Raw genomic sequence first — 27,560 nt, 5'->3', positions numbered from 1 at the left:
AGCCACCCAGGAACCCCAACGCTGTTACATTTAGATTTCATTCTTTTTATGGATGAATTATATATATATAATTATGTATATGTATATATAATTATATATTATATATATATATATAAAACTTCTTTTTTTCTATTCATCTATCAGTGATCATTTGGGCTGCTTCCATAGTTTGGCTATTATAAATAATGTTGCTTTAAACATAGGAATACATACATCCCTTCAAATTAGTGTTTTTGTAGTTTGTGGGTAAATACCCAATAGTGCAATTACTGAATCCTAGAGTAGTTCCATTTTTAACTTTTTGAGGAATATCCATACTGTTTTCCACAGTGGCTGCACCAGTTTGCATTCCCACCAACAGTGCACAAGGATTCCTTTTGCTCCATATTCTTGCCAACAAGTTGTTTCTTGTGTTTTGATTAAAGCCATTCTGACAGGGGTGACATGATATCTCTTTGTAGTTTTGATTTGAATTTGCCTGATGATGAAGGATGTTGGGCATCTTTCAATGTGTGCATTCACCACCCATATGTCTTCTTGGAAGAAATGTCTGGTAATATCTTCTGTCCATTTTTAATTGGATTATTTGTTTTTTTGGGGGGTATTGAGTTGTATTGGTTCTTTATATATTTGGGATACTAACTCTTTATCAGATATGTCATTTACATATATCTTTGTCCATTTAGGACAAAGTTTTGTTGGTTGTTTCCTTTGTTGTATGGAAACTTTTTATTTTGCTGTTGTCCCAATAGTTTATTTTTGCCTTTGTTTCCCTTGCCTCAAGGAGACAGATCTAGAAAAATGTTTCTACAGCCGATGTCAGAGACATTACCTCCTATGCTGTTTTCTAGAATTTTTACAGTTTCAGGTCTCACATTTAGGTCTTTAATCCATTTGGAGTTTTCTTTTGTGTATGGTAAAAGAAAGTGATCCACTTTCATTCCTTTGCATGTGGCCGCAATGTATTTTCCCAACACCATTTGTTAAAGAGACTTTTTGCTATTTATATTCATTCTTCCTTTGTTGAAGATTAATTGACCATATAATTATGGGTTTATTTCTGGGTTTTCTGTTCTATCCTACTGATCTATATGTCTTTTTTTAAAAGATTTTATTTATTTATTCAGAGAGAGAGAGAGAGAGAGAGACAGGCAGAGACACAGGCAGAGAGAGAAGCAGGCTCCATGCAGGGAACCTGACATGGGACTTGATCCCAGGTCTCCAGGATCACACTCTGGCTGCTGGCGGCGCTAAAGGGCTGTGCCACACGGGCTGCCCTGTATGTCTGTTTTTAAGCCAGTACCATACTGCTTTCATTACTACAGCTTTCTAGTGTAACTTGTAATGAATTGTGATATTTCCAGTTTTGTTTTTCTTTTACAAGCCTGCTTTGGCTATTTGAGATCTTTTGTGGTTCCATACAAATTTTAGGATTCTTTGTTCTAGCTCTGTGAAAAATGCTATTTTAATAAGGATTGTATGAAATCTGTGGATTGCTTAGGGTGGTATAGCCATTTGTTCTTCCAACCCATGAGCATGGAATGTCTTTCTATTTCTTGGTGTTGTCTTGAATTTTTTCACATGTGTTTTATGTTTTCCAGAGTACAGGCCTCTTTGGTTCAGTTTATTCTTAGATATTTTCCTGTTTTGGGTGTAATTATAAATGGAATTGCTTTCTTATTTTCACTTCTTGCTACTTCATTATTAGTGCATAGGAATGCAACATATTTTTTTTTAAAGATTTTATTTATCTGTTAATGATTGAGAGAGAGAGAGAGAGAGAGACAGAGACAGAGACACAGGCAGAGGGAGAAGCAGGCTCCATGCAGGGACCCCGGCGTGGGACTTCATCTGGGGTCCCCAGGATCAGACCCTGGGCTGAAGGCGGCACTAAACCACGGAGCCACCCAGGCTGCCAGAAACATATTTCTATACACTGATTTTGTATCCTACAACTTTACTGAATTCATGCATCAGTTATAGGATTTTTTTGGTGGAGTCTAGGGTTTTCTACATAGAGTATCATGTCATATGCAAATAGTAAGAGTTTTACTTCTTCCGTACCAGTTTGGATGCCTTTTATTCCTTTATATTGTCTAATTGCTATGGCTAGGACTTCCAGTACTATGTTGAATAAAAGTGGTGAGAATGGACATCCTTGACTTGTTTCTGATCTAAGGGGGAAAACTCTGTTTTTCGCCACTGAGTATGACGTTGGCTATGGATTTTTCACATAGGGCTTTTTTATGTTGAGGTATATTCCGTCTAGACCTACTTTGCAGAGACTTTTTTTTTTTATCATGAATGGATGTTGTAATTTGTCAAATGATTTTACTGCATCTATTGAAATGATTGTATGGTTCTATCCTTCTCTTATTCATGTGATGATTCATGTTGATTGTTTTGTCTATATTGAACTACCCTTGCATCTTGGGATTAAATCCTACTTGATCATGGTGTATGATTTTTTACATGTGTTTCTGGATATTGTCTGCTAATATTTTGTTGAGGATTTTTGCTGCATATTCATAAGAGATTTGGCCTGTAGTTTTTTTTTTTTTTTTTTTTTGTGGTGTCTATCTAGTTTTGGTATCAGGATGATACTAGTTTCATAGAATAAGTTTGGAGGTTTTATTTCCTCTTTTTATTTTTATTTTTTTCAGAATAGTTTACAAAGAATTGGCATTAGCTTTTCTCTAAATTTTTGGTAGAATTCTCCTGTGAAGCTATCTGGTCCTGAAGTTTTGGGGGAGTTTCTTGATCACTGATTCAATTTCATTGTTGGTTATTGGTCTGTTCAAATTTTCTATTTCTTTCTACTTTAATTTTGGTGAGTTATGTTTCTAGAAACTTAATCATTCCTCATAGGTTGTACAACTTGTTGGCATGTAGGTTTTCATAATATTCTGTTAATTGTTTGTATATCTGTGGTGTTGGTTGTTATTTCTCCTCTTTCATTAGTGGTTTTATTTATTTGAGTCCTCTCTGTGTTTTTGATAATTCAGGCTAGAGATTTATCAATTTTGTACATCTTTTCAAAGAACCACCTCCTGGTTTCATTGATCTGTTCTATTGTTTTTCTCGTTTCTATATTTTTTATTTCTGCTCTTATCTTTATTATTTTATTCCATCTTTTGGTTTTGGGTTTTTTTGTTCTTCTTGACCTAGCTCCTTTAGGCATAAGTTTAGGTTGTTTCTCTAAAATTTCTCTTGTTTCTTGAGACGTGATGTATTCTGTAAAATGTTCCATCTACACTTAAAAAGAATGTGTATTCTGGTGTTTTAGGATGGAATGTTCTGAATATATTTGTTAAATTCTTCTGGTCCAGTTTGTCATTCAAAGTGACTGTTTCCTGGTTGATTGTTTGGATGATCTGTCTCTTAATGTAAGTGAGGTGTTATAGTCCTCTACTATTATTGTACTACTATCAACTGGTTCTTTATGTTTGTTATTAACATTTGGGTGCTTCCATATTTGGTGCATAAATATTTACAATTGTTATATCCTCTTGCTGGATTGTCCCCTTTGTTATTGTATAGTGTCTTTGTCTTTTGTTACACTCTTTGTTTAAAAGTCTATTTTGCCAGGGCACCTGGATGGCTCTGTTAGTGAAGCATCTGCCTTCAGCTCAAGTCATGATTCTAGGGTTCTGGGATCCAACCCCACATTGGGCTCCCTACTCAATGGTCAGCCTGCTTCTCCCTCTCCCTTTGGTGCTCTGGCTGTTTGTGCTCTCTCACTCCCTCTCTATGTAAAGTAAATAAAATAATTTTTAGAAAAGTTTACTTTGTTTAATATAAGTATTGCTATTCTGGCTTTCTTTTGACATCCATTTGCATGATAAATGTTTCTCTATCCCCCTATTTTCAATCTGCATGTGTCTTTAGGTCTGAAATCAGTCAGTTGTAGGCAGAATATAGATGTGTCTTGTTTTTTTGTCCACTTTGTCACCCTGTGTCTTTTGGCTGGAGGATTTTGTCCATTTACATTCAAAGTAATTATTGATAGATATGTGTTGATTGTGACTTTGATAGTTGTTTTGTATTTTTTCGTATAGATTTTCTCTGATCCTTTCTTCTCTTGCTCTCTTTCATAGTTTGTTGGCTTTGTTTAGTCATATACTTGGATTTCTTTCTCTTTATTTGTTGCATAACCATTATTGGTTTTTGACTTTTGGTTACCATTAGATTTGTATGTAATATCTTCTAAATATAACAGTCTATATTAACTTGATGGTTGCTTAAGTTTAAACCCATTTTTACTACTCTTCTACCCATGTTTTAAGTATATGGCATCATATATTACACCCTTTTATTTTATGAACTTGACTGATTTTTACTGAAAATCTTATTTTTGCTTCTTTTGTAGTTTTTACTTTACATATTCTCATTTTGGTCTTTATTTTCCACTCAGTCTCCATTAATATTTCTTGTAGAACTGGTTTAGTGGTCACGAACTCCTTTAGTTTTTGCTCATCTGAGAAACTCTTTATCACTTCTATTCTGAATGACAGCCTTCCTGGATAGAATATTATTGGCTGCAGAATTTTTCCTTTCAGCACATGAATATATCATGTCAATCCCTTCTTGCCTGCAAAGTTTTTGCTGAAAATCCCCTGAGAGTCTTATGGGGTTTCCCCTGTATGTAACTGTCTTTTTTTATTCTCTTGCTGTTTTTCTTTTTTTAAGATTGTATTTATTTATTCATGAGAGACATAGGTAGAGAGGTAGACACATAGGCAGAGGGAGAAACATGCTCGCTGTAGGGAGCCGGATGTGAGACTCGATCCCAGAATTCCGGGATCCTGCCCTGAAACGGAGGCAGGCACTTAATTGCTGAGCCACCCAGTCGTCCCTCTCTTGCTGTTTTTAAATTTTTTTCTTTATCATTGCTTTTGCCATTTTAATTACTATGAGTCTTGGTGTGGACCTCCTTGGGTTGAATTTTGGGGAGAATCTCTTTGCCTCCTGGATCTGGATATCTACTCCTTCCCCAGATTAGGAAAGTTTTGAGCTATTATTTCTTCACATAAATTTCCTACCACCTTTTCTTTCTCTTCATCTTCTGAGATCTCTATAATGCATATGTTATCATGCCTGATGGAATCACGGAATTCCCTAAGACTATTCTCAATTTACGTAATTTTCTTTCCTTTCTATTACCCATCTGGGTTACTTTCTACACTCTGTTTTTCGGATATCAAATTGATCATCTGCTTCATCTAGCTTACTGTATTTCCATCAAGTATACATTTGATTTCATTTATTGTATTCTTGATCTCTAACTGGTTCTTTTTTATCTCTGTGTTAAGGGTTTCACTGATGTCTTCCACTCTTTTCTCAAGCCTAGTGAGCATTTTTATGATTATTACTTTAAATTCTCTACCAGGTATATTTATATCTGTTTTGTGTAGATCTCTTGCTGTGATTTGGTTCTGTTCCTTCATTTGGGACTTATTTCTGTATGTTCTCATGTTGTCTAACTCTCTGTATCTGTTTCTTTGTTTTAGGAAAGTCAGCTACTTCTCTTGCTCTTAACGGTAATAGCCTTATAAAGAAGAGATCCTGTAGTTGCATTGCAGTTTCCCTTGTTCCCCAGGGGCTGGTGCTTCAGGGAGCATTCCCTATGTGTGTCTCATGTGTTCTACTGTTGAGTCTTGGCATCTTTTTTCTTCAGTCCAGTTGTCTGCAGAAATCCTCTTTGGCTTTTATGGGCAGTGTTTGGTCCGCAGAAGGGATGGGGTGTGTTTTAACATGGTGCACAGTAGTTTGCTCATAAAAGGAGACCTGCTCCCATTGTAGCGGGAACTGAAGTCAAGCAAAACTGCTAGTCCTATGCTGTATCTGCATTTTTTTAAAAGATTTAATTTTTTTATTCACGAGAGACACACACACACAGAGGCAGAGACATAGGCAGAGTGCAAAGCAGGTCCCTCGCAGGGAGACTGATAGGGGACTCAATCACCAGATGTGGCATCACACCCTGAGCCAAAGGCAGAAGCTCAACTGCTGAGCCACCCAGGCGTCCTAGATGTGTCTGCATTTTAAGGTTGTATCTGCTGTTTGTTGTGCTGTCTCTTTAAGGTAAAAGACTCAGCTTCCTACCTCTGGGCTCTACCGGAGCCAGAGCCCACTGATTTTTTAAAATGCCACACTTTAAGTGCTGCTGGTTGTAAGAATTCATGAAATTAAGCCCCTTTCACTTTCAAAGGCAAATGTTATGGGGATTTGTACTCCCCATTCAGGACCTCTCCAGTGTAAAAATCTGTCTTTTGCGTTTTTCGTGTCACAGGCTCCCTCCCCACTGTGGATGGCCATGGCCCATTTTACTCTGAAACCAAGTCTTCACACTTCCAACCTTCTTGGATGTGGCTTATTCTCTACCTTTAGTTGTGGAGTTTGTTCTGTCAGTCTTAGGGTCATTTTCTGGGTTATTTATGTTGATGTCAGTGTTATCTAAGTTGTATCTGTGGGTGAGAACGAGCTCAGTCTCCTCCTCCTCTGCTATCTTCCCTCAAGGTTACATGCAGGCAGTCCAATGGGAACAAGATTAGAATCTAAGTCTCTGAACACCTACCTAGTGCCCTTTTCCACTCTATATGATTTTATTTTCTTCTCCTTTTACTGTCTTGGCAATACACTTAAAATGTAAACAAAGTGGTGGAAACTGATAGTTTAGCTTTATTCCTGATAGAGAATTCCAGATTGAAAAATGCTATAACACTATTTTCACCTATAACATAAAGTGAAAGCATTTAGACATTCGCTACTAAGTATAAGATTAGCTAGAAGATTTTGTAAAATATTTCTTATTAAGATGAAGAAATTACCTTCTAGTCCTAGTTTTTTGGAAATTGTTTTCATTAAAGGTGTTGAATTGGGCAGCCTGGGTGGCTCAGCGGTTTAGCCCGCATTCAGCCCAGAAAGTGATCCTGGAGAGCCAGGATGGAGTCCCATGTCAGGCCCCCTGCATGGAGCCTGCTTCTCCCTCTGTCTGTGTCTCTGCCCCTCTCTCTCTGTGTCTCTCATGAATAACTAAATGAAATCTTAAAAAATAAATAAATAAAATTTTTTCCCTAGGTATTTTTAACTTTTATTTTTAATTATTTATTTTTTTTATTGGAGTTCAATTAAAAAAATAAAATCTTAAAAAAATAAAGGTGTTGAATTTTGTCAAGTGCATTATTTTTGCATGTTTAGTGATGACCATAAATCTTTATTTGAATATGGTATATGACATTAACTGATATTTGAATATTGAAACATTTCATTCCTGCAATAACCTCACTTTGTCAGATGTATGATCTTTTTAAAAAATTTAATTAATTAATTGATTAAATATTGTATTTATTTATTCATGGGAGACACACACAGAGAGGCAGAGACATAGGCAGAGGGAGAAGCAGGCTCCCTATGGGGAAGCCCAATGCGGAATTCGATCCTAGGACCCTGGAATCATGGCCTGAGCCAAAGGCAGATGTTCAAAGATTTTATTTATTTATTCATGAGAGACACACAGAGAGAGAGGCAGAGATACAGGCAGAGTGAGAAGCAGGCTCCATGCAGGGAGCCCGACGTGGGACTCGATCCCGGGTCTACCAGGATCACGCCCTGGACCAAAGGCGGTGCTAAACCACTGAGCCATCCAGGCTGCCCTGAAGGCAGAAGTTCAACCACTGAGCCACCCAGGCGTCCCTGTATAATCTTTTTTGTATGTTGCATCTATGTTCATTAGAAATAATAGTCTGCAGTTTTCTTTTCTTGTGATTTCTTTGTCTAGCTTTGGCATAAGGTGATGCTAGCCTGAGTTGGGAAATAGTTCTGTTTTCTGTCATGACATAAACAAAAATTTTCCTAAAATTGTACAACATGCATTATATATATATATATACACACACACACACATATATATATATACACATATATATACTACATCTGTAATCTAGTTTTTAACTCAATCTCTCTTCTAGTCAATACTCTCCTTAACTGATTTCTTGCCTGCACTCTTGTTCTCTTACAATTTATATTTTATCGAATCACTGTCTTCTTCAATACATTCTCATGCTTTGCTATTGAACTTATAATGATATCCCAATCCTTTATGTACCCTAGGGCACACCATGTGACTAAGTTTCTGTCTAACTCTTTGGCCTGCTTTCAAAATGATTTTTACCTTGCTCATTCTGCTCCCGTCATCCTATGCTTCTTGCCTTTCCTCAAATATGCCAACTTTATTTCTACTTCAATAACGTTGCACTCATTATTCTGTTTTCTCCATTAAATCATCTTATTCATCCTTCTCTTAACTTCTATTGTGATTCTAATCCATCCTTAGAGAGGAAGTTCCTGATTCTCCTATTAAAATTTTCCCAGTCTATCCTCATTATTCTCTATTCTGTTGCCTATTTTAGTTCATAACATTTACCATTTCCAATATTATCTTAAGTATTTATTTGAAAAACAATTTCCTTCCTATTTCCCCTATGAAAATGTGAAGTCCATGAAGTTTAGAACCTGGTCTCTCTTGTTAATCATTCTATTTCAATGTACCGAATTAAATCCCTGAGACATTTTCAATAAATATTTGTTGAATGCAAGAATAAATTACATTATATTGTGAAGGTTATTATGAAAGAAAATACAAGGATCTGTGAGAGAGAATGGGGGGAGTTCTTCAGATTAAATGCTCAAAGGAATCTCTTGGATAACACTGCATTTACTTTGAAGGAGTTATTCTAGTAAATAATAGAAGAATGACTCTTTCAGACAGAGCTAATAGCTAACAAAAATGCCCTTAGGTAAAGAAAATCTTGAGGAACTTGAGAGAATTTAATAAGATCATTGATCATTATTGGAGCATAGAAATAAAGGGGAATGGAATGAAGTGAGATTAGCAAGGAGAGTATAAATAATATCATTCAACTTCTTGCAGGTCAGTTTAAGAGTAAGAGTAAGACTCCTCAAGGCTCATGCTCAAGTCTATGAGGGGTTTGAAAGTAGACTAATTAGGAAGTCTTTCACCTTAGAGATTAAGAAACGTGCTGCAAAAATAGCATCCAGGAGCTGCATTGATGGAAAGCATAGCTTTCCCTATGACTATTTCTGTCCTTGAAATAATTTGTGAATTTTGACACTTGGATAAGGATGTGAGTCTAGTGTGACAGTTCAATCATTGGTATTATCTGAAAGCTCCATGAAAAAAATAAAATCAAACACTTAGCAATGGAATAGAGGAATTGACGACACTGGGTGGGGAAGTGGTATCTAAAAAAAGATAGCAAGATAATCAAGAGAAAAATTTTCCAAGCATTATAGATTCAAAAAAAGAAAGGTGTTGTTGTTTTTAATGCATCTTTTATTTTGGAATATTTTTAGATTTATGGAAATTTTGCTAATATAGTACAGAGAATTCCCATATACCTTCACCCAGCTTCAATTTCCCCTATTGTCATCATCTTGCATTACCCTAGTACATTTGTCAAGACTAAGAAATGGATTTTACTATCAAAAACAATTCAAACTCTATTCAGACTTCACCATTTTTTCTACTAATGAGCCTTTTGTGTTTGAGGATCTGATCCAGGAGACCACATTTCATTTAGTTCTCATGTTTTCTTAGTCCCTTCTAGTCTGTAATGCTTTCTCAGAATTTCCTTATTGCACATGACTTTTATATGAGAAACAGATAATTCCAGATTATGCTATTTTTAAATGCTTTGTATGAAAGAGATTTCTGTAAAATAAAAAGTAGGCCCAAGAGAAAAATACTCATTCTTTGGAATCAAATTTGTAGCTAACATGCTTACAACATCTGTGATAATGCATAGAAATGACATGGTCCTCCTACACTTAGGCCTCCTTGTCTGTATTGAGCATTTAATAAATTTTGTCTTCACATTTGCAGGCAGCCTTGCAATTATCACTGACAAAATAATGGTTGCAGGTAAGAGTATTCTTCAAATCCTTGCAGTTAGAATACTTATCTTCATACTCACACCTATTAGCTGTAATAAAAACAAAGAAATTAGTCAGTTCATTATCATTTTCCTCCATAGCAGCAACACAAACAATAAATTCAATGTAAGTGGGGAGAGAACTATTGAGCAAACATGTTGGTATCATTACATTATGATTGATGCAAAGGGACACATTAATCCATTACTTCTTCTAAAATTTGAGCTTTTTGGGATGTTTCTAAAATTAATTGACCTATTTTCGTCCCTCAGAAAAGGAAATAAATTTCAATGAGTCTCTCTACAATTACACTGTCCAAAATTATAGCCTTTAACCATATGGTTGTTTAAATTTAAACTTAAATTAATTAAAATTACATAACATTAAAAAATAAATTTTCAGCTCATTGGTGGTACATTCCAAGTGCTCAGTAACCAATATGGGGGCTATTTTATCAGGACAGAGCAAACCTTGAACATTCCCATCATTGCAAAAAGTTATATTAGACACTGTTGCTCTATGTAGACTTTAGTGTCACTAATCTTTCTTTCAAGAGTAAGAAATCATTATGAGAATATGTGGATGTAAAAACAGGAGAGAATTTCACAATTATTATCAGACATTTCTACTTTGAAGTCCCTCAGTGGACACAAACACAATAACTCTCAAACTAAATTCATTATTCTACCTACAGGCTTGGCATTTCTTTGTAGTTTCTCCCCAACTCCCAACTCAATTCCCCTAATATCAGAGAAATGAAAGTCCTAACTAAATAATTCAAACCAGGAACTGGGAATCAACATGAACTCACTGCTCTCTACTTTTTATTATACTCAACAAGTGCAAGTAAAAAACACTGTTTTTTCTACTGCGTTCCTATCCCCTAGCGCTCATTACTATTTCTCTTCATTTATTTTGTCCTAATGTAGTAAAAACTCCATTTCCATTTATTTTTTGAACCCATGTTTTCAACAGTCTCTGAGCCAGCTTCCATCTACTTGTTGCTCCATACTACTGCCAGATCTTTATAAAACACAATTCTGATCTCATCATTCTTCTAATTAAAAATATTCCAATTGATTGATTATTACTAACAGGATAAATTCCAAACCCCTTAACAAATAGTATTCAGCAGAGGAGTAAATATTTTCTTCTTTAATTAATGTATAGCTTTGATATCATCAATACACTGAATTAGAGCTATACAATACCTCAGAAAGAATGCTACAGTTCAGTCCAGTGAATGCATTTGAAATGTAAAAATCTCAGTCAACTGTGTCGTTCAAAATTTTAATAACCTATCTCAACTAAACAAAAATACTAACTCTTTGTATTTATATCCATAACAACATTAAACATGAGATATTATATGACACTGAATTTAATCTTTTTGCTAAAATAATTTTGAAACTTCTGTGAGCTAATAATGCTACATACATATTTGATTGACATTTTAAAAGTATGTAAAAATTACTAGCAAACACAAGTGCTAGTGGTTATTAAATTAAACTTGATTATTCTAACTATACTATGGGGAAAATGAAGAATTTAGAACGATGAACTCATTGGTGTATAAAGAATGTTTGGTGTCTGAACTGAAGTGTGTCTGTGGTCTAACACCTTTATATTTTGTACATATTTTCTCTTTATAAAATGTCACTTTGATATAATTGCATTAACTTTGGTAGAAAATATATTTAATTACAATAAATTATTTCCACATAAACAGTTTTAGATATGCCAATATATAACAAGTCCAGCATATCACAAATATACATTGATGGTAGATGTTTCCTTAGGTTACATGTGGTAACAGGATTTTCATTGCAAATAATATATAGATAATGCATAAAAGTTTTGATTAAAAACACTCTCTTGAATACTTTTACTCTTGTCTTTTGTATGAAGGCATTACTTAAGTTAGTTACAATCAGAAGATTTCCTAATTCTTAAAAAGAAAGAGGGGCCTATGGCTCTTATGATACTGAGGTATGTTTCTTCTATTCCTACACTGCAGAAGAGTTTTTAATCAAGAAAAAAATGTATTTTGTCAAATGCTTTTTCTGCATCTATTGAGAAGATCATACAGTTTTTGTCCTTTCTTTTATTAATATGGTGTACCACATTGATTGATTTGCAGATATTGAACCACCCTTACAGCCCACACAGTTGTGATGAATAATCCTTTTAATGTACTATGTAATATACTATCTACTAGCTAGTATCTTGGTGAGAATTTTTGCATCATCTGTTCATCAGACAATACTCTATGTAGAAAACCGAAAAGACTCCACCAAAAAATTGTTAGAATGGATATAGGATTTCAGCAAAGTGGCAGGATATAAAAATGCACGGAAGCCAGATGAATTTCTATATACTAACAATGAGGTAGAAGAAAGAGAAATCAAAGAATTGATCCCAATTTACAATTGGGCCAAAAGCCATAAAATACTTAAGAATAAACTTAAAGAGATTAAAGATCTATACTTTGAAAACTATAGAACATTTATGAAGGAAATTGAAGAAGACACAAGGAAATAGAAAAACATTCCATGTTCATGGATTGGAAGAATAAATATTGTTAAAACGTCTACACTACCCAAAGCAATCTATACTTTCAATAAAATCCCTATCAAATTACCATCAATATTGTTCACAGAGCTGGAACAAATAATCCTAAAATTTGTATGAAACCAGAAAAGATCCCGATAGCTAAAGGAATATTGAAAAATAAAACCACAGCTGGAAGCATCAGAATCCCAGACTTCAAGCTCTATTACAAATCTGTGATCATCAAGACATTATAGGTACAGACACAAAACAGACATATTGATCAATGGAACAGAATAGAGAACCCAGAAATGGACCCTCAACTCTGTGCTCAACTAATCTTCAACAAAGCTGGAAAGAATATCCAAAGAAAAAAAGGCAGTCTCTTCAACAAATAGTGTTGGGAAAACTGGGGAGCCAACATGTGGGAAAATGAAGCTGGACCACTTTCTTATACCAGACACAAACATAAACTCAAAATGGATGAAAGACCTAAATGTGAGACAGGAATCCATCAGTGTCCTAGAAGAGAACATAGACAGCAATTTCTTTGATCTAGGCTGCCACAACTACTTGCTAAATACATCTCCAAAATCAAGAGAAATAAAAGCAAAAAGGAACCATTGGGACTTCATTAAGATAAAAAGCTTTTGCATAGAAAGGAAATAGTCAACAAAACTAACAGGCAACCCACAGAATGGGAAAAGATATTTGCAAATGTCTTATCATATAAAAGGCTAGTATCCAAAATCGATAAAGAACTTATCAAACTCAACACCAAAAAAACCCTCAAAATATTTAGTTAAGAAATGAGCAGAAAATGTGACCTGACATTTATCTTGAAGAAGACATACAAATAGCCAAATGACACATGAAAAGAAATGCCCTAATCACTCAGTATCAGGGAAATACAATCAAAACTGCAATGATATGTCACCTAGTACAGGTCAGAATGGCTAAAATTAACAACTCAAGAAACAACAGATATTGGATGTTGAGTATGTAGAGAAAGAGGAACCCTCCTACATTGTTGGTAAGATGCAACAGTATGGAGATTCCTCAAAAATTTAAAAATAGAGCTAGTTTATGACCCAGTAATTGCACTACTAGGTATTTATCCAAAGGATACAAACATAGTGATTTGATTGATGGGGCACATGCACCACACTGTTTATAGCAGCAATGCCCACAATAGCCAAACTATGGAGAGATCCCAGATGTCCATCAACAAATGGATGGATAAAGATGAACATAGAGGGAAGGAAGGAAAAATAAAATAAGATGAAAACAGAGAAGAAGGCAAACTATAAGAGATGCTGAATTCTAGGAAACAAACTGAGGGTTGCTGGAGGGGAGGTGGATGGGGGAAGGGATAATTGGGTGATGGGCATTAAAGAGGGCACTTGATGTAAAGAGCACTAGTTATTATATGCAAGTGATGAATCACTAAATTCTACCCCTGAAACTAATAATAAAGTATATGTTAATTAAATTGAATTTAAATAAAGAATTAAAAAAATAAAAGGTTCCCATAAGGGACAAAAGAAGTCAGGCCATTTTATCATATATACTAACAAATTAATGACTTAAAACTTACTGCAGAGTCCTTTGTCACAGTGATATTTGCAGCTGGCACAAGATTTTCCTTTTAGGTAAGGGGTATGCATCTTGTTAACAAGATTACCACTGAAATTTGAAATACAGAATGTCAAACAGCAGTTTAGTTTATGCTCCCAGGATAGCATCTATCACCACATATAACTGAATATCAATGTTTTCCATCAAGTCAAATAGCTGAAAAACTAAAGTTCCCAAAATGTACCAGATAACAATGTAAAGAAAATAATTCACATTCACTAACTTCTTTGACCATAATTTCACAACCTGACCAATTGAAATGGAATAAATGGGTCTAAAATTTTCATAGTGTATTTCATTCAATATGAAAACATTCTTTCTCCCCCAGAAGACTTGGTCAAATTGCTGAAGCAGTGTACCCCAAGGTGCTGGCTAGTGATAAAACATATCCCTTAGAAAGACAGCACAAGTTCCTGCAACTTAGAAGTTGCAGTATGGAAATGCTTAAAGTTACATATAATTTTATATTTAAGAAATATAACAATTTCTGTAATATGAACTAAGGAAGGTAAAGTCCCTGGATAATTTTGGCTTCAGATGGGGGGGTTGATTTTAATATAGTTTTTGGTGTGTGTTTTTGGGAGATAGGATAGCTTAGGAAGGTTTTTGAATCTCTAGAGGTTTTGTGTGTGGTTTTTAATGTTTACAAAAAAGGAGAAGGTAAGAAAAAATGGTTTTATTAACACTAATCGCTAAGGTGTATTAGTCTTCTAGTAAGTAGCTTACATCTCATTGATGGATATTATTCAAGACAGTCTCAATTGTACGAGGTGGACCAACAACGCACAGCAATGTATCTGAATCTCATTCCCTGCATGGGATATAACAAACCATGTGTGAGCCCCTGGAAAATGTGGAATACATACAAATATATTCTGGAAACTCCCTCACCACTGCTTTTCCTCATTCACTCCAACTTTCACTTCAGATGCCTGGATCCAGATCCTCCTCTCTTACAGTCAACCAGTAAGTTTGGACGCACTATTCTAGGAAATTTCCATTCTTTCTACTAAACCCTAGTAAGTGCCTGCAGGAAAATGACGTTGGAGGTTTTACTTCTCACCCTGGAGATCCATATGCTCAGGTTACCTACAGTCTACCATCATCTGTTATGGTAGTAATGTAGGTGGTTTTTTTAGATAAGCAGGGCAAGGAATATCTTAACAGGAAGAACCGAAATCACCATCTGCCATTCCCTACTGGCCACTCCACTACCATCCCTTGCTTATTCATCAGGAAGTCACTTCCTAAAGTGTGAAGTTAGTGAGAACTGATGCTATCAAATCTAGGGAAATGTGCACTACCCATGCTCATGGATAGCCATGAGCCCAAGGGAAAGGCGACTGAGAGAAAAGATGTCACTTTGTAACTGAAGACAGAGAGCTTCAGATTTTGTACTTGGAATGGAGAATGTAGTCTCTTCCATGATAATTTGAATGTATCTCAACTTAAAAGCATTTCCAAAGATTTATTCCTTCTGGATGGACCTAGAGGGTATTATGCTAAGTGAAATAAGTTGGACAGAGAAAGACAGATACCATATGATTTTACTTACATGAGGATTCTAAAAAATAAAATAAAAAGTAGAAACAGATAAGTACAAGAACAAACTGATGTTTTCCAGATGGGCAGGGATGGGAAGATGGGCAAAAGAGTTGAAGGGGAGTGGGAGATACAGGCTTCCAGTTATGGAGTAAATGAGTCATGGGGATAAAAAAGTACAGCACAGGGACTATAGTCAATGGTATAAAAGCATTGGATGGCGACTGGTGATAGCTACCCTTGTGGTGAGCATAGCATAAAGTAGAGACCTGTCACTATGTTAAACACCTAAAACTAATGTGACATTGTATATGAACTACACAATGATTTTTAAAAATGAAAAAAGGATTTATTCCTTCCCTTCACTGAATTATGTTTTATATTCTAGTTTGTTTACTATACAAGAATTTTCAAATATTAAATTGCATTTAGTGGTATTGCACTACCCTCTAAGGTATATACTTACGCAGGACAATATTGGCAAACATAGTAGTATTTTAGACTCTCTTGATTGGGACAATAGGCAATTCCACATCCAACATGATAAGAAGAGTACCAAACAACCTACAAATCCAGAAAGGAATATATGAGAATATATTAAATAAGAGGGAAAATATTTAAAAAATAGTGGCAAATGTAAAACCAAAAAAATGTTACTATTATAGTTTGTAGCCAGGTACCCTTCAAAAATAATTAGCTCAATTATTGAAACAAATCACAAATTTTAAAATATTGTATTTTAATGTCCACTAACTATTTTATCCATTTCTAAAATTCTGAAAAAGTACAGAACATGCTTCCTTACCAAGTGTTACATCAGCTATGGAAAAGAAAATTGACAGCTCTAGATGAAGTACCAGCCAGGACTATTTTATCTATTCAAGCTCTTACCCAAATTGAACATTGGACTTGGTCATAATTCAGAGATGCTTTCATATTAAAGCATTTGTGATAGAAGTATTTTCATTTGTTTCTCTTACCTGGGTGTAATGTCCAATAACTGCATCAGAACTCTTAGGTCCTACACCATAGACAAAATCATGGTGCTCCTCATACCAGTTTTGGATTGCATCTGACCAGGAAGCAGGGTAACTTGACATAAAGAGATTCTCACCACATTTTGTATCTAAAGAGAATCAGATCATCCTTGAGGAAAGAAATAATGCGTGGAATGGCAAAAGAAATCAACTATATGAACACAAGGATGTTGCCCTTCAAACACAGTGCCTATACTCATAACTGTTAATACATAATAAAAGGGCTCCTGTATTTCTCAGCCCTAAAGCTGAATAGAAGACATACCTGTCTTGGTACACCTGGATGGTTTAGTGGGTTAAGAAGCTGACTCTTGATTTCAGCTCAGGTCATAATCTCAGGGTGCTGATTGAGCCCTGCATTAGGCTGCCAGTGCTCTGCACTCAGTCCAGAGTCGGCTTGAGGATTCTCTCTCTCTCCCTCCCTGTCTGACCCTTCCCCTACTCACACACATTCTCTCTCTAAAATAAATAAATTAATATTTTCAAAAAAGAAAAAGACAGATCTATATAGCATGCTGAGCCTGTCATCAACATCCAAAACTTGGAATAAGTTAAGAGGACCTTATGCTTTAAAAATCCTCTGAGAAAAATCAGAGATACATTCTTTTTTTATTTTTAATTTTTAAAAATTTTTAATTGAAGTTCAATTTGCCAACATGTAGTATAACATCCAGTGCTCATCCCATCAAGTGCCCTCCTCAGTGCCCATCCCCCAGTTACCCCATGTCCCTGCCTGCCTCCCTTGCCACTACCCTTCATTCGTTTCCCAGAGTTAGGAATCTCTCATGTTTTGTCACCCTCTCTAATCTTTCCCACTCATTTTCCTTCCTTTTCCTTATAATCCATTTCACTATTTTTTATATTCCACATGTGAGTGAAACCATACGATGATTGTCCTTCTCCAATTGACTTAATTCACTCAGTATATTACCCTCCATTCTTTTTTATGCTAAATTCTTCACGTATGTAATGTCTCCTGTGCTCTCAGCTTTGTACTGTATGTAATGTCTCCTGTGCTCTCAGCTTTGTACTGTAAATTTGCAAAAGACACTGACCAACTTTTTCTTCTTTTTCTCTTCCTATTGTCTGCCTTCACCAGAGATTTTGCACATATCGGACCCTTTCTAAGTGTTTATGATTATGATTTTGTGTGCACTTGGAAAAAAGTTCTACAAGCAGTCTCTAAGGGCTCCAATTAAGAGGCAACTGACATCAGGATAGATGGCAGATTTCAAAGCTTTTGGGTCCTCTTAATCACTAAATCAGAATGTCCTAAGGCCAAATCTTATTAGGCAAAGAAGAGCCTTGCAGATGGTGACATCAGCAAGATGGTGGAGTAGGAAGCCCTGGACTCTCCTTCCTCTAACAAACACCCTGATCCAGCAATAATTCCTGAACAATTTGCCCTTGAGGGAAATCCAAAAGTACCCTGGGAGAATATGAACCCAGACTCACTGCCCCTGCAGGGTAGGGAAACTGGGACACCCTCTTGCTAGAATGCCTATGTTCAGCCCAGTGCCTGTCATCTGATCAGGAAGGTGTCTCCTAGCTCCCTGCTTCTCCCAGGGGAAGCAAAGACTTGGTTCATCTGTCCAGTGTTCCAACCTTCTGTAAGGAAGCTTGCCAGTTGTCTGGCTTCTTGCAACTCTGACAGTCAGGCAGAGGCTAGCCCCCTGGACCAGAATGGAGACGGTGGCATTGGCGGTAAGTACCACATTTCTTCCCCTTGGCTCAACACAGAGCAAGTAATTGAAAAATCATAGTTCTCAGCTTCCTCCTGGGGAAGCAAAGAGTTGATTGATGTGTCCAATGATCCAATTTCTCCAAGGCTGCCTAAAGACCTGACATCTGTCTTGCCAATCTTGGAGCTCTGATGGGCTTTGCACAGGCTCCTTGGGTGAGAGCAGAGATGGTGGTTTGGATTGATAGATGCCAATGCTCCTCTCCCCAGTTCAGCACAGAGCAATCAGACTAACGCTACTGCTGCCTATTTCTCCCTGGGGCAGGAAAAATAAGGTCTGGGTATCGAGTGCCACAAAATTTCCAGGAGCTTCCCCGAAGACTGGTTTCTGATATGCCTCTCTGAGAATGTCAAAATTTCCTTTTTAATGGCTGAATAATATTGCATTATATATGTGTTCATGTGTGTATACATATCTTTATCCATTATCTATCAATGGACGCTTGAGTTGCTTCCATAACTTGGCTATTATAATTAATGCTGCTATAAACATAGAGGCATATGTATCCCTTTGAATTAGTGTTTTTGTAATTTTTGGGTAAATACCCAGTAGCATAATTACTGGATTGCAAGATAGTTCTATTTTTAAGTTTTGAAGGAACCTCCATACTCTTTTCCACAGTGGTGGCAACAGTTTGCATTCCCATGAACAGTGCATGAGGGTTGTTTTTCTCCACAGCCTCTCCAACATTTGTTTCTTTTATTTTTTATTTTGGTCATCCTGACAGTTGTGTGGTGATATCTTATTGTAGTTTTGATTAGTATTTACCTGAGTGATGAGTGATGTTGAGCATCTTTTCATGTCACTGCTGGCCAACTGTATATCTTCTTTAGATAAATGCTTCAAGTCTTCTGCTCAAAAAATTGGCAGAAGATTTGAACCGGTGTTTTTCCAAAGAAGATATACAGATGACCAACAGCTATGTGAAAACTAATCATCAGAGCAATGTACATCATTACATTTCTAATCTAATCAGAAAAATGTACATCAAAATCATGATGAGATATCACCTTATACCTGTTGCAATGTCTATTACCAAAAAAAAAAAAAACAAAAGACAACAAGTGATGGTGAGGATGTAGAGAAATTGGAATCATGTACACTGTTGATGAGAATGAAAAAAATAGTATGGCTGTTGTGGAAAACAGTATAGAGGTTCCTTAAAAAATGGAAAGTAGAACTACGAAATGATCCAGCAATACCACTTCTGAGCATTTATCCAAAAGAATTGAAAGGATCTTCAAGGATCTTGAAGAGATATTAGCACCCTCATGTTCATTGCAGCTCTAGTCACAATAGGCAACATTTGGAAACAACTTAAATGCCCATGGACAGATGAATGGACGATAAGATTATATATATATATATATATATATATATATATATATATATAAATATGAATATAATTCATATTATAAAAAAAGAAAAGTTTTGTAACGTGTGATAACAAGTATAAGCCTTGAGGACACGATGCTAAGGGAAATATGCCAGTCACGGAGAGATTACTGCATGAGTCCATTTACATGAAATACTTAAAATAGCCAAATTCACAGAATCAAAGAGTGCAATGTAATGGATGGGGATGAGGGGAAGGAGAAATAAGGACTTACTAATCAATAAATTTCTGGTAAGCGAGGTGAATCAATTCTAGACATTTGCTGTACCACACTGCACCATAGTCAACAATATTGTATATTTACAATACATTTAAAAATTGGTCAAGAGTGTAGGACTCGTGTTAAGTATTCTTATTACAACAGAATTTTTAAAAAGCATTGTTGCTACAATAAAATTAATTAAAAAAATAAGAAGAACAAAATGCCTTGCAGCCCAGAAATATTTGCTATCTTTTAAGCTCTCAATATTTACATTTTGGTAGTTTGAAATATAATGTCTACATATTGCTTAAAGGGAGTATAAAATATTCTTGGATATTTTCTTTAATATGGAAAGAAGGAAACTAAGAATCTAACATAATTTGATCTCAAGACTATTTGTTTTAATCTTCTCCTCCTGAATGCTGTATGGCTCTTCATAATTTCATTATAATGTTAACATCAACAATATAAATAACAATAGTTAGTTCTACTGAAATTACAGGTAATAATTCACTACTGTCAAAGTGAGTATGCCTATCATATCTGATAAAGTAAATAAATATCTTATGTAAAGTTTATGCATAGAAGTTTTCTCTCATAGGTTTTTATAATTCTTGAGAATTTTGCAGCTTTTTGCATGTAATATATTATTCTATGCATTATAGGTACACAGACTATACAAACTACTTGACTATTATCAAAAAGTAAAAACTGAATGAACATACACAAAATACGCATCATGATTTTAAAAGTTTAAGTATTTTTAGAGCAAAATTTAGGAACAATTCACATGATTCAGTATATATGTGAATACAAAATAAGGAGATATCCAAACATCAAACAGCTACACAGTACTGCAAAAAGGACAGTGGATTAGAAATCAATAAACCTATCTATCTCTAACTGACATTTCACTTAGCATAATATCCTCTAGTCCCATCTATGTCATTGCAATCATATGTGGAATTTAAGAAACAAAACAGATAAACATAGGAGAAGGACAAGAAAAATAAGAGGAAAACAGAGAGGGAGGCAAGAGATTGCATAAGAGACTCTTAACTATAAGAAACAAACTGACGGTTGCTGGAAAGAAGGTAGTGGGGAATGGGGTAACTCGGTGATGGGCATTAAGGAGGGCACTTGATGTAGTGAGCACTTAGTATAGTATGCAACTGATGAATCACCGAATATTGCCTCTGAAACTAATAATACAGTATATGTTAATCAAATTGAATTTAAATAAAAGAATAAAAAATAGAAATCAATCAATCAATAGAAATAGAAATCAATCAACCAATAGCTTGGTTAACTTTACAGTATATGATGCAACTTTGGGATGTGCTCCTAGGATATTTCTCCTATGTCCCTAATCTTTGAAGCTGGAGAAATGATGATAAATGACCTGTTGAATCATGAGCTGGTTGAGAGGAACGAATGAAGTATTGCTTTAGAAATTATTTGTATAATGTAAACAATCAACAAGGACAAAATGATACTTATAATTGTCTCTCCTCCTACAGAGAGTTTGATTTTTTAAAAGAGCAATATAAGCAACATTTATTCACTTCTTACAACATACCACAGTGTTCCACAATTCTATTTGATCTTTCCAATATTATTTTACTTGTTCATTTATTAACAAATATTTACTCATTTACATACTGGTTTTTCGGTCCTTTGCTGGGCTATGTTCTAAGGTGCACTTGTTTGCCCACTTTTGGGCATTTGCTGCTGCTTCTTTGTTCCATTCCTAAATGTCACAAGAAAAAAAATACACTTGAAGATTCAACTCCAATGAAACGTATGTTTTATAATCTTACTGGTAATTTAATTTACACCACTTTAAAACTTCCTTGGATATATTAATTATCATTGGTATGATAAGATCTTTTTGTTAGTTGTGTGTGTTTATCTGCTCCAGTGTCAATTTCCACATGAGAAGTCCATAAATAATGTGTCTATTGAGAGAAATATCTAATACAATATCTGACGATTTATAATAACACAGGAGCCACACCTGTGGATTTTTAGTAAATAGTGCTAGACTAAATATTTATCAATATGCGAACTCTTTAAATTATACTTCAATAGTAATAAACTGACCTAGATCATTCCCAATTCCACTTGCCATCCATTTCATTCAAATGGGAAATATCTAGCTTTTATGGATCGTGTCTTGGAAAGTGGACTATTACTTACCCTACATGGCTCTGATTTTGAGGGAGAGGGACCTCCTTTTTTTTTAAATTTATTTATTTATTTATTTATTTATTTATTTATTTATTTATTTATTTTGATTTTATTTTTCAGATGTGCATCAGTTGAGTTTAATAAAGAAAAATGTGGTTCTGAGAGGAAATAGCTCGCTCGTGTGTAGTTGTTTAAACAAAGCAATGTGAGGTTTAGTTGAGGGTAAGGATTGCAACTGTTGAGAGCACCTTGTCTTCAGTACAGTTCAGGGTCTCTCCGTTCTTAGGCACAGGTAAGCCTTGTTCTTGTTTCTTGTTAGGAGGGATATAGCTACTGAGACGAGAGGCCAAACTCTGTTTTTCACGAGATCGTTTTACTTTGAGCTTCATTTTCTTCTTGTCAGGGTCATGCACAACAGCCTGTCTAGTGAGACTTTGTTTCATTGCAAACGTTTTGCCACAGCCTTCCTGTTCACAGGTGAATGGGCGCCTCTCCTCGTGGAAAGAGAGGATGTGGCTCTGGAGATTGAACACAGTCGTGGAGGTTCTGCTACAGCCTTCTCTTGGACACAAGGGAAGGGACACGTCCCTTTCTGGGGCGTGGGTTTTCATGTGCTGCTTAAGGTGATCCATGCGCTTAAGTGTCTTCTGGCCATATCACATTTTATGTCCTTTATGGGTTTCTCTCACATGTTTTAGGAGCTCTGTCCATGTTTTGGCCACAAAGGGACATTTGTCTTTTTGACACATATAGCCCTGGTGGACCTTCCCGTGTCGCTTCCGCCTGCTGGGTGAGGTGAGGTGTTTCCCACAGCCTTCATGGGCACACCTGGACAGCGGCTTGCTGGTGTGCTGGCACTGATGGATTCTCAGTTGGGGTTTCTTTTTTTTTTTTTCCTCTTTCTTTTTTTCTTTCTTTCTTTCTTTCTTTCTTTCTTTCTTTCTTTCTTTCTTTCTTTTTTTTTGCTGCTGGTGTTTCTTGAAGGCCTCCTTACAACCTTCAAAAGTGCATACATATTGTTCTTGTTGATTTTCCCTTACAACCTTCAAAAGTGCATACATATTGTTTTTGTTGATTTTCGTATTTGCGTTCAAAATGTTTGGTCAAGTTTGATTTTGTGTTGAATTTCTGATCGCAGCCACTAGCTGTACGAACAAATGGCTTTTCCCCAGTGTGAATCAGAACGTGGCGGCTCAGATGGTAGTCCCTGACAAAGGCTTTGCCACAGCCTTCATGGTCACAAACAAATGGTCTATTACTGGTTTGTCTTCTTTACGGGTCTATTTGGCCATGTGCTTTCTCCGTGCCTCCTAAACGTAGCCGCACCTCGGAATCACGTGGCGAAATTTTACAAACTCCAAGCCCAGAGCCGGGACCTCCTTTATTTTAGACGAGGGTAGATTGTGAACAAAATTGCAATGGCTTCAGATTTGGTGTCCGAAGATTTGGCTTCTAATTTTGCCTTCCCAACTTAAGAGCCCTGTAACCTTGATAAATTATTTAACCATTATAAGGAAAATTAGTTTCTGCTCTGTCCACATTACACAGCTCAAATGAAATAGTAAAACAGAAACAAAACTTCTAAGCACAAGTTCTTCAGAGATGCCAGTTACCAGCTCCCTGCTCTAATCACTGCTGATTCACACCACTAGCCTTTATCACTGCCTCTTACCATCTTTAGCATGTTGCTGGCAGGTGGAGAGACTGATTTCCTTAGTTCATTGTGTTTATTTACAATCTCCTTTTGGACTTGCGTTTGAGTGGTTAACAAAGCAGTAAAGGATGGATCCTAAAGGGAAATAACATTAAAGTTACCCTTCTAACATTTGTTAAAATTGCATTTAAGAATGAATAAGTGAATTCAAGAGAGCAAAGATCATTTTGAAAAGCATTCAGTTCAAGTCAATATTAATTGTTAAGCATTGCCAATGAACCTGAGCCAAAGCTATGACAAATATGGAAGAAACATTTGAAGCTTTGAGAATGAGGATGAAATTCATGACATGACAAATTAAAATCTCCTCTGAGGCCACAGATACCAATTTCTAGTTTCAAGAGAACTCTAATTGTGCTTTTTCTAGCCATATGAGTGATATTATTTTATAATCATAATAGTACGCAATAGAAACATTAAAACATATTCATTCACTTTTGAACAGGCTGCAGCAGGTGGAATGAGAGTGGGCCTCAAGATTCATCTTAGGTTTTAAGGAAACCTTGACCTGATATGGTCTGTATTTAGAGAAATAATGTAGTTAAAATGTAGTTAGGGAAGGAATGTTCAGGTTCAAAGTGCATTCAATGCTCCAGTAAAATTATTCTTCCTATTATGGTAGATATTGTAATCTATTTTATCATGTTCTAATTTCATGGAGTCACTCAGAAGATAATTTTGCAATATTAAAAAATTTCCAAGGCCATTTAGAGGGAACAAAGTCACCCAATTAATGGGCCATTGCTGAGTCTGTTTCTTTTTAGTAACAGAATAAAGTATTAAATCAGCTGCTGAAATTGTTGGTATATTTTATCATTCTCTGTGTGTGTGCGGGGCCGGGGTGTCTAGCATGGAGATAGAGAACAGTATGTAATTGTTCCCACAAGGTCTAAGATATTTGATGACTTAAAATTACAAATTGCTGTTATGTTGTATGAGCAAGAGTTTCAAGTCTAACTCTGAACAGATAGGGCCCTTTGGTGATTTTCCCTGATACATTGGAGTAAGTTATTCTGTTTTTCCTCCAATACTGAATTTCCTCAAAGCTCTCCAAATAGTGCAAACTTAGGTTTAACCACGTTTGTTGTTGTCACTATTTATTTTTGTGCCTATTTCTCCCCCTTGCTTGTATGTTCCTAAGGACAGGGACCAATAGTGAATTTCATTGTATTCATAGGTCTAGCACATTCCCAGCTACTAACTCCTAAGCTAGAAAGAATGTGCCTGTGAAATATTAGCCGTGGCCCACCTCTGCTTTATAAGAAAGCATAAAATAACATCCTTGGATGTTTCCTATTGACTTTCAAAAACCTGCTTAATAGAATTTCATTTCCAAACACTTCAAAAGTTTGGTCCCTGAGAAAAAAGTCATTATTTCCTCCTTCTTACACTATCTTGCTTTGTGGATACAAATCCTACTGAAGACATGTCTTTGTTGTTTTTAAATGAGTTTCCAGAAAGCTTTTATTAGGTTACAGGGAATATGAAGAGTGTTGAGCATAAAATGGATCTAACAAGGTATCTATCTACCCTTAAAGAATTTATTTCAATTCTTTCTCCCTCTCCCTTTGCCCTTTCCTGCACGTGCCCTGTCGCTCTCTCTAAAATTATTAAATAAAGTCTTGGTACTCTCTCTGTCTCTTGCCCTCTCTCAAATAAATAAAATCTTTTTAAAAAAATCTTTAGAAAAGAGATTCGGAAGGTAGCAAACTTTTTGAATGAAGACCTAGGTGATGAAAAAATTATCTTCAGATTGAAAATTAATTATGGTAACATAATGACTATATTTCTGAATGCCACATGAGTTTTGAACTAGTGTCTGAACCCCGGCTGAGGAGTGCTAGTTATCTTGTTTTCTCAGTTAAAGAAGAATGTAGAAACAGACTGCATTGACCAAACTTCACATTCAGAGTTTTTCTGATCAGAAGATAGACATCTTATATAGGCATCTACCCACCAAACTTTTAAGGGAATAATTGATTCTGTTCTTAAGATAATTAAAGTGAAACAGCATATTAGAAATAATTAGAACATTTTATCCTTTATATAATAATTGTAAAACATGAAAAATCCAAATATTTAAGATCTTTACTAAAGTTTCTTTTTTTAATTTAAAAAATAGGTATAATTATTCTTACATAATGACTATGAAAATAAATGTGATGATTTTTGAGATAATATAAATTTGAGATTATATAAATAAATTGTTAATTTTCTGTGAGGATTATATTGATTTAAATAAAAGGAAATCACAAAAGATCTTTAGACAGGAAGAGTTTCATTAGCTTTTAAACCTGTAAAGCATTGCTGTCAAAAGAAATATAATTATAGCATCAAATGTAATTTTAATTTCTGGGTGGCCACTTCAAAAAAAGAAAGAAACAGATTAAATTGATATTTATAATATACTTAATTATCTGACAGATTCAAAATATGTTTTCATCATGCAGTCAATACTAAAATTATTAATGAAATATTTTACCTTCCTTCTTTACCAACTCTTGAATTCTGCTATGTATTTATGCAGATCTCAGTTCCAACCATCTATATTTCCAGTATTCAACACCCTCATGTGGCCAGAGGCTACAATATTGGTCACCATGCCTTAGACTTGTTTTAAGTACTTCAGCAACCAAAGAGTACTTTGTGATGTACCTGTGTCTTCCTTTTCACTTTTGAAAATTGATCTAATATCTTTCTATTCCCCAGGGTTGCTCCACATGTTCTAAAAACATTTTCAGCTTCGACCATACCTGTCCATTTGCAGGAAAGAATGGAAGCAACACAAGAGCCAGGAACAGCAACTCCAAGAATAAGGCCATTGCTGGGAAAACAAAATAAAGGGAACAAAGACCTGCATTGGATTGTTTAGTGTATGAACTTCTGAGGAATACAGAGAGAAAAACCAAGACATAACAATGTAATGATCTCAGTTATTCCAAATTTATTGTATAACAAAAGGTTTGTTACATGATGCCAGTAGAATGATAATGGATTTACCCAGAAGCAACCTTCCAATGGAGATCCACAGAACAAAAGGAAGTACTTGATTGAAGCCTTTGAAATACACCTATAAATGTTAAGTATATACTACCCAATTTTACCCTAGTTCTACACTCTTGTCTATGTAGCTAGTTTCTTGTTCTGGAAATGCCTTCTCCACATTGCCCATTCAGGAGAAGTAATAGCTCCCAAATGCTAATAATACTTGGGCATTACTGTATTAGTTCTTACTGGTTTCCCTAAACCCTTCTTAATCCTTTTAAATATACTGTCATTAAGATATTTTCAAATTATTAGTTATCATTTGTCATTTCTTTCCTGCTATGAGTCTGTCTCATATAAGATACTTGTCATTCTTAGAACTCTAGATAAATCCATTGGGAAATTAGTACTTTTCTTTAATACTTTCAACTACTCTTTCGACTATACCTATGCAGCCAATGTCCTCATTCATTTCCATTCAAACCTTTTCTTTTATTACAATGCCTCAAATCCCTCTTAAAAAGGCAATATTCTCCTTCTGGATCTAAAAACAGGAGGTGGATTTCTCACTTTCAAGATTGGATTAACCCACCCAAACCATATTAATACT

At 35.4% G+C, this 27,560-nt stretch overlaps 2 protein-coding genes across 2 annotated transcripts; both read right to left on the bottom strand.

Annotated features, from left to right (window-relative positions):
• Window positions 1–9,876: 9,876 nt before the first annotated feature.
• LOC121498047 (cysteine-rich secretory protein 2-like) lies at window positions 9,877–26,796 on the bottom strand. Its single transcript, XM_041767981.1, has 7 exons — window positions 26,719–26,796; window positions 23,924–24,040; window positions 21,724–21,811; window positions 16,665–16,810; window positions 16,151–16,248; window positions 14,102–14,190; window positions 9,877–10,004 (listed from the first exon to the last, which is right to left on the bottom strand). Exons 1-7 carry the CDS (start codon window positions 26,785–26,787, stop codon window positions 9,877–9,879), a joined length of 735 nt encoding a protein of 244 aa, XP_041623915.1. The 5' UTR covers window positions 26,788–26,796.
• Window positions 22,464–23,792, bottom strand: LOC121471804 (transcription factor IIIA-like). Its single transcript, XM_041722612.1, is given in 5 exon segments — window positions 22,464–23,126; window positions 23,220–23,248; window positions 23,295–23,503; window positions 23,578–23,630; window positions 23,757–23,792. Coding segments are annotated over 5 exon segments (990 nt in total).
• Window positions 26,797–27,560: the final 764 nt, after the last annotated feature.

The sequence above is a fragment of the Vulpes lagopus genome, chromosome 1 (genome assembly GCF_018345385.1).
Source record: "Vulpes lagopus strain Blue_001 chromosome 1, ASM1834538v1, whole genome shotgun sequence".
Classification (NCBI taxonomy): Eukaryota; Metazoa; Chordata; class Mammalia; order Carnivora; family Canidae; genus Vulpes; species Vulpes lagopus.
Note: the sequence above shows the minus strand (reverse complement) of the source record. Positions and strands in the feature narration are given on the sequence as shown.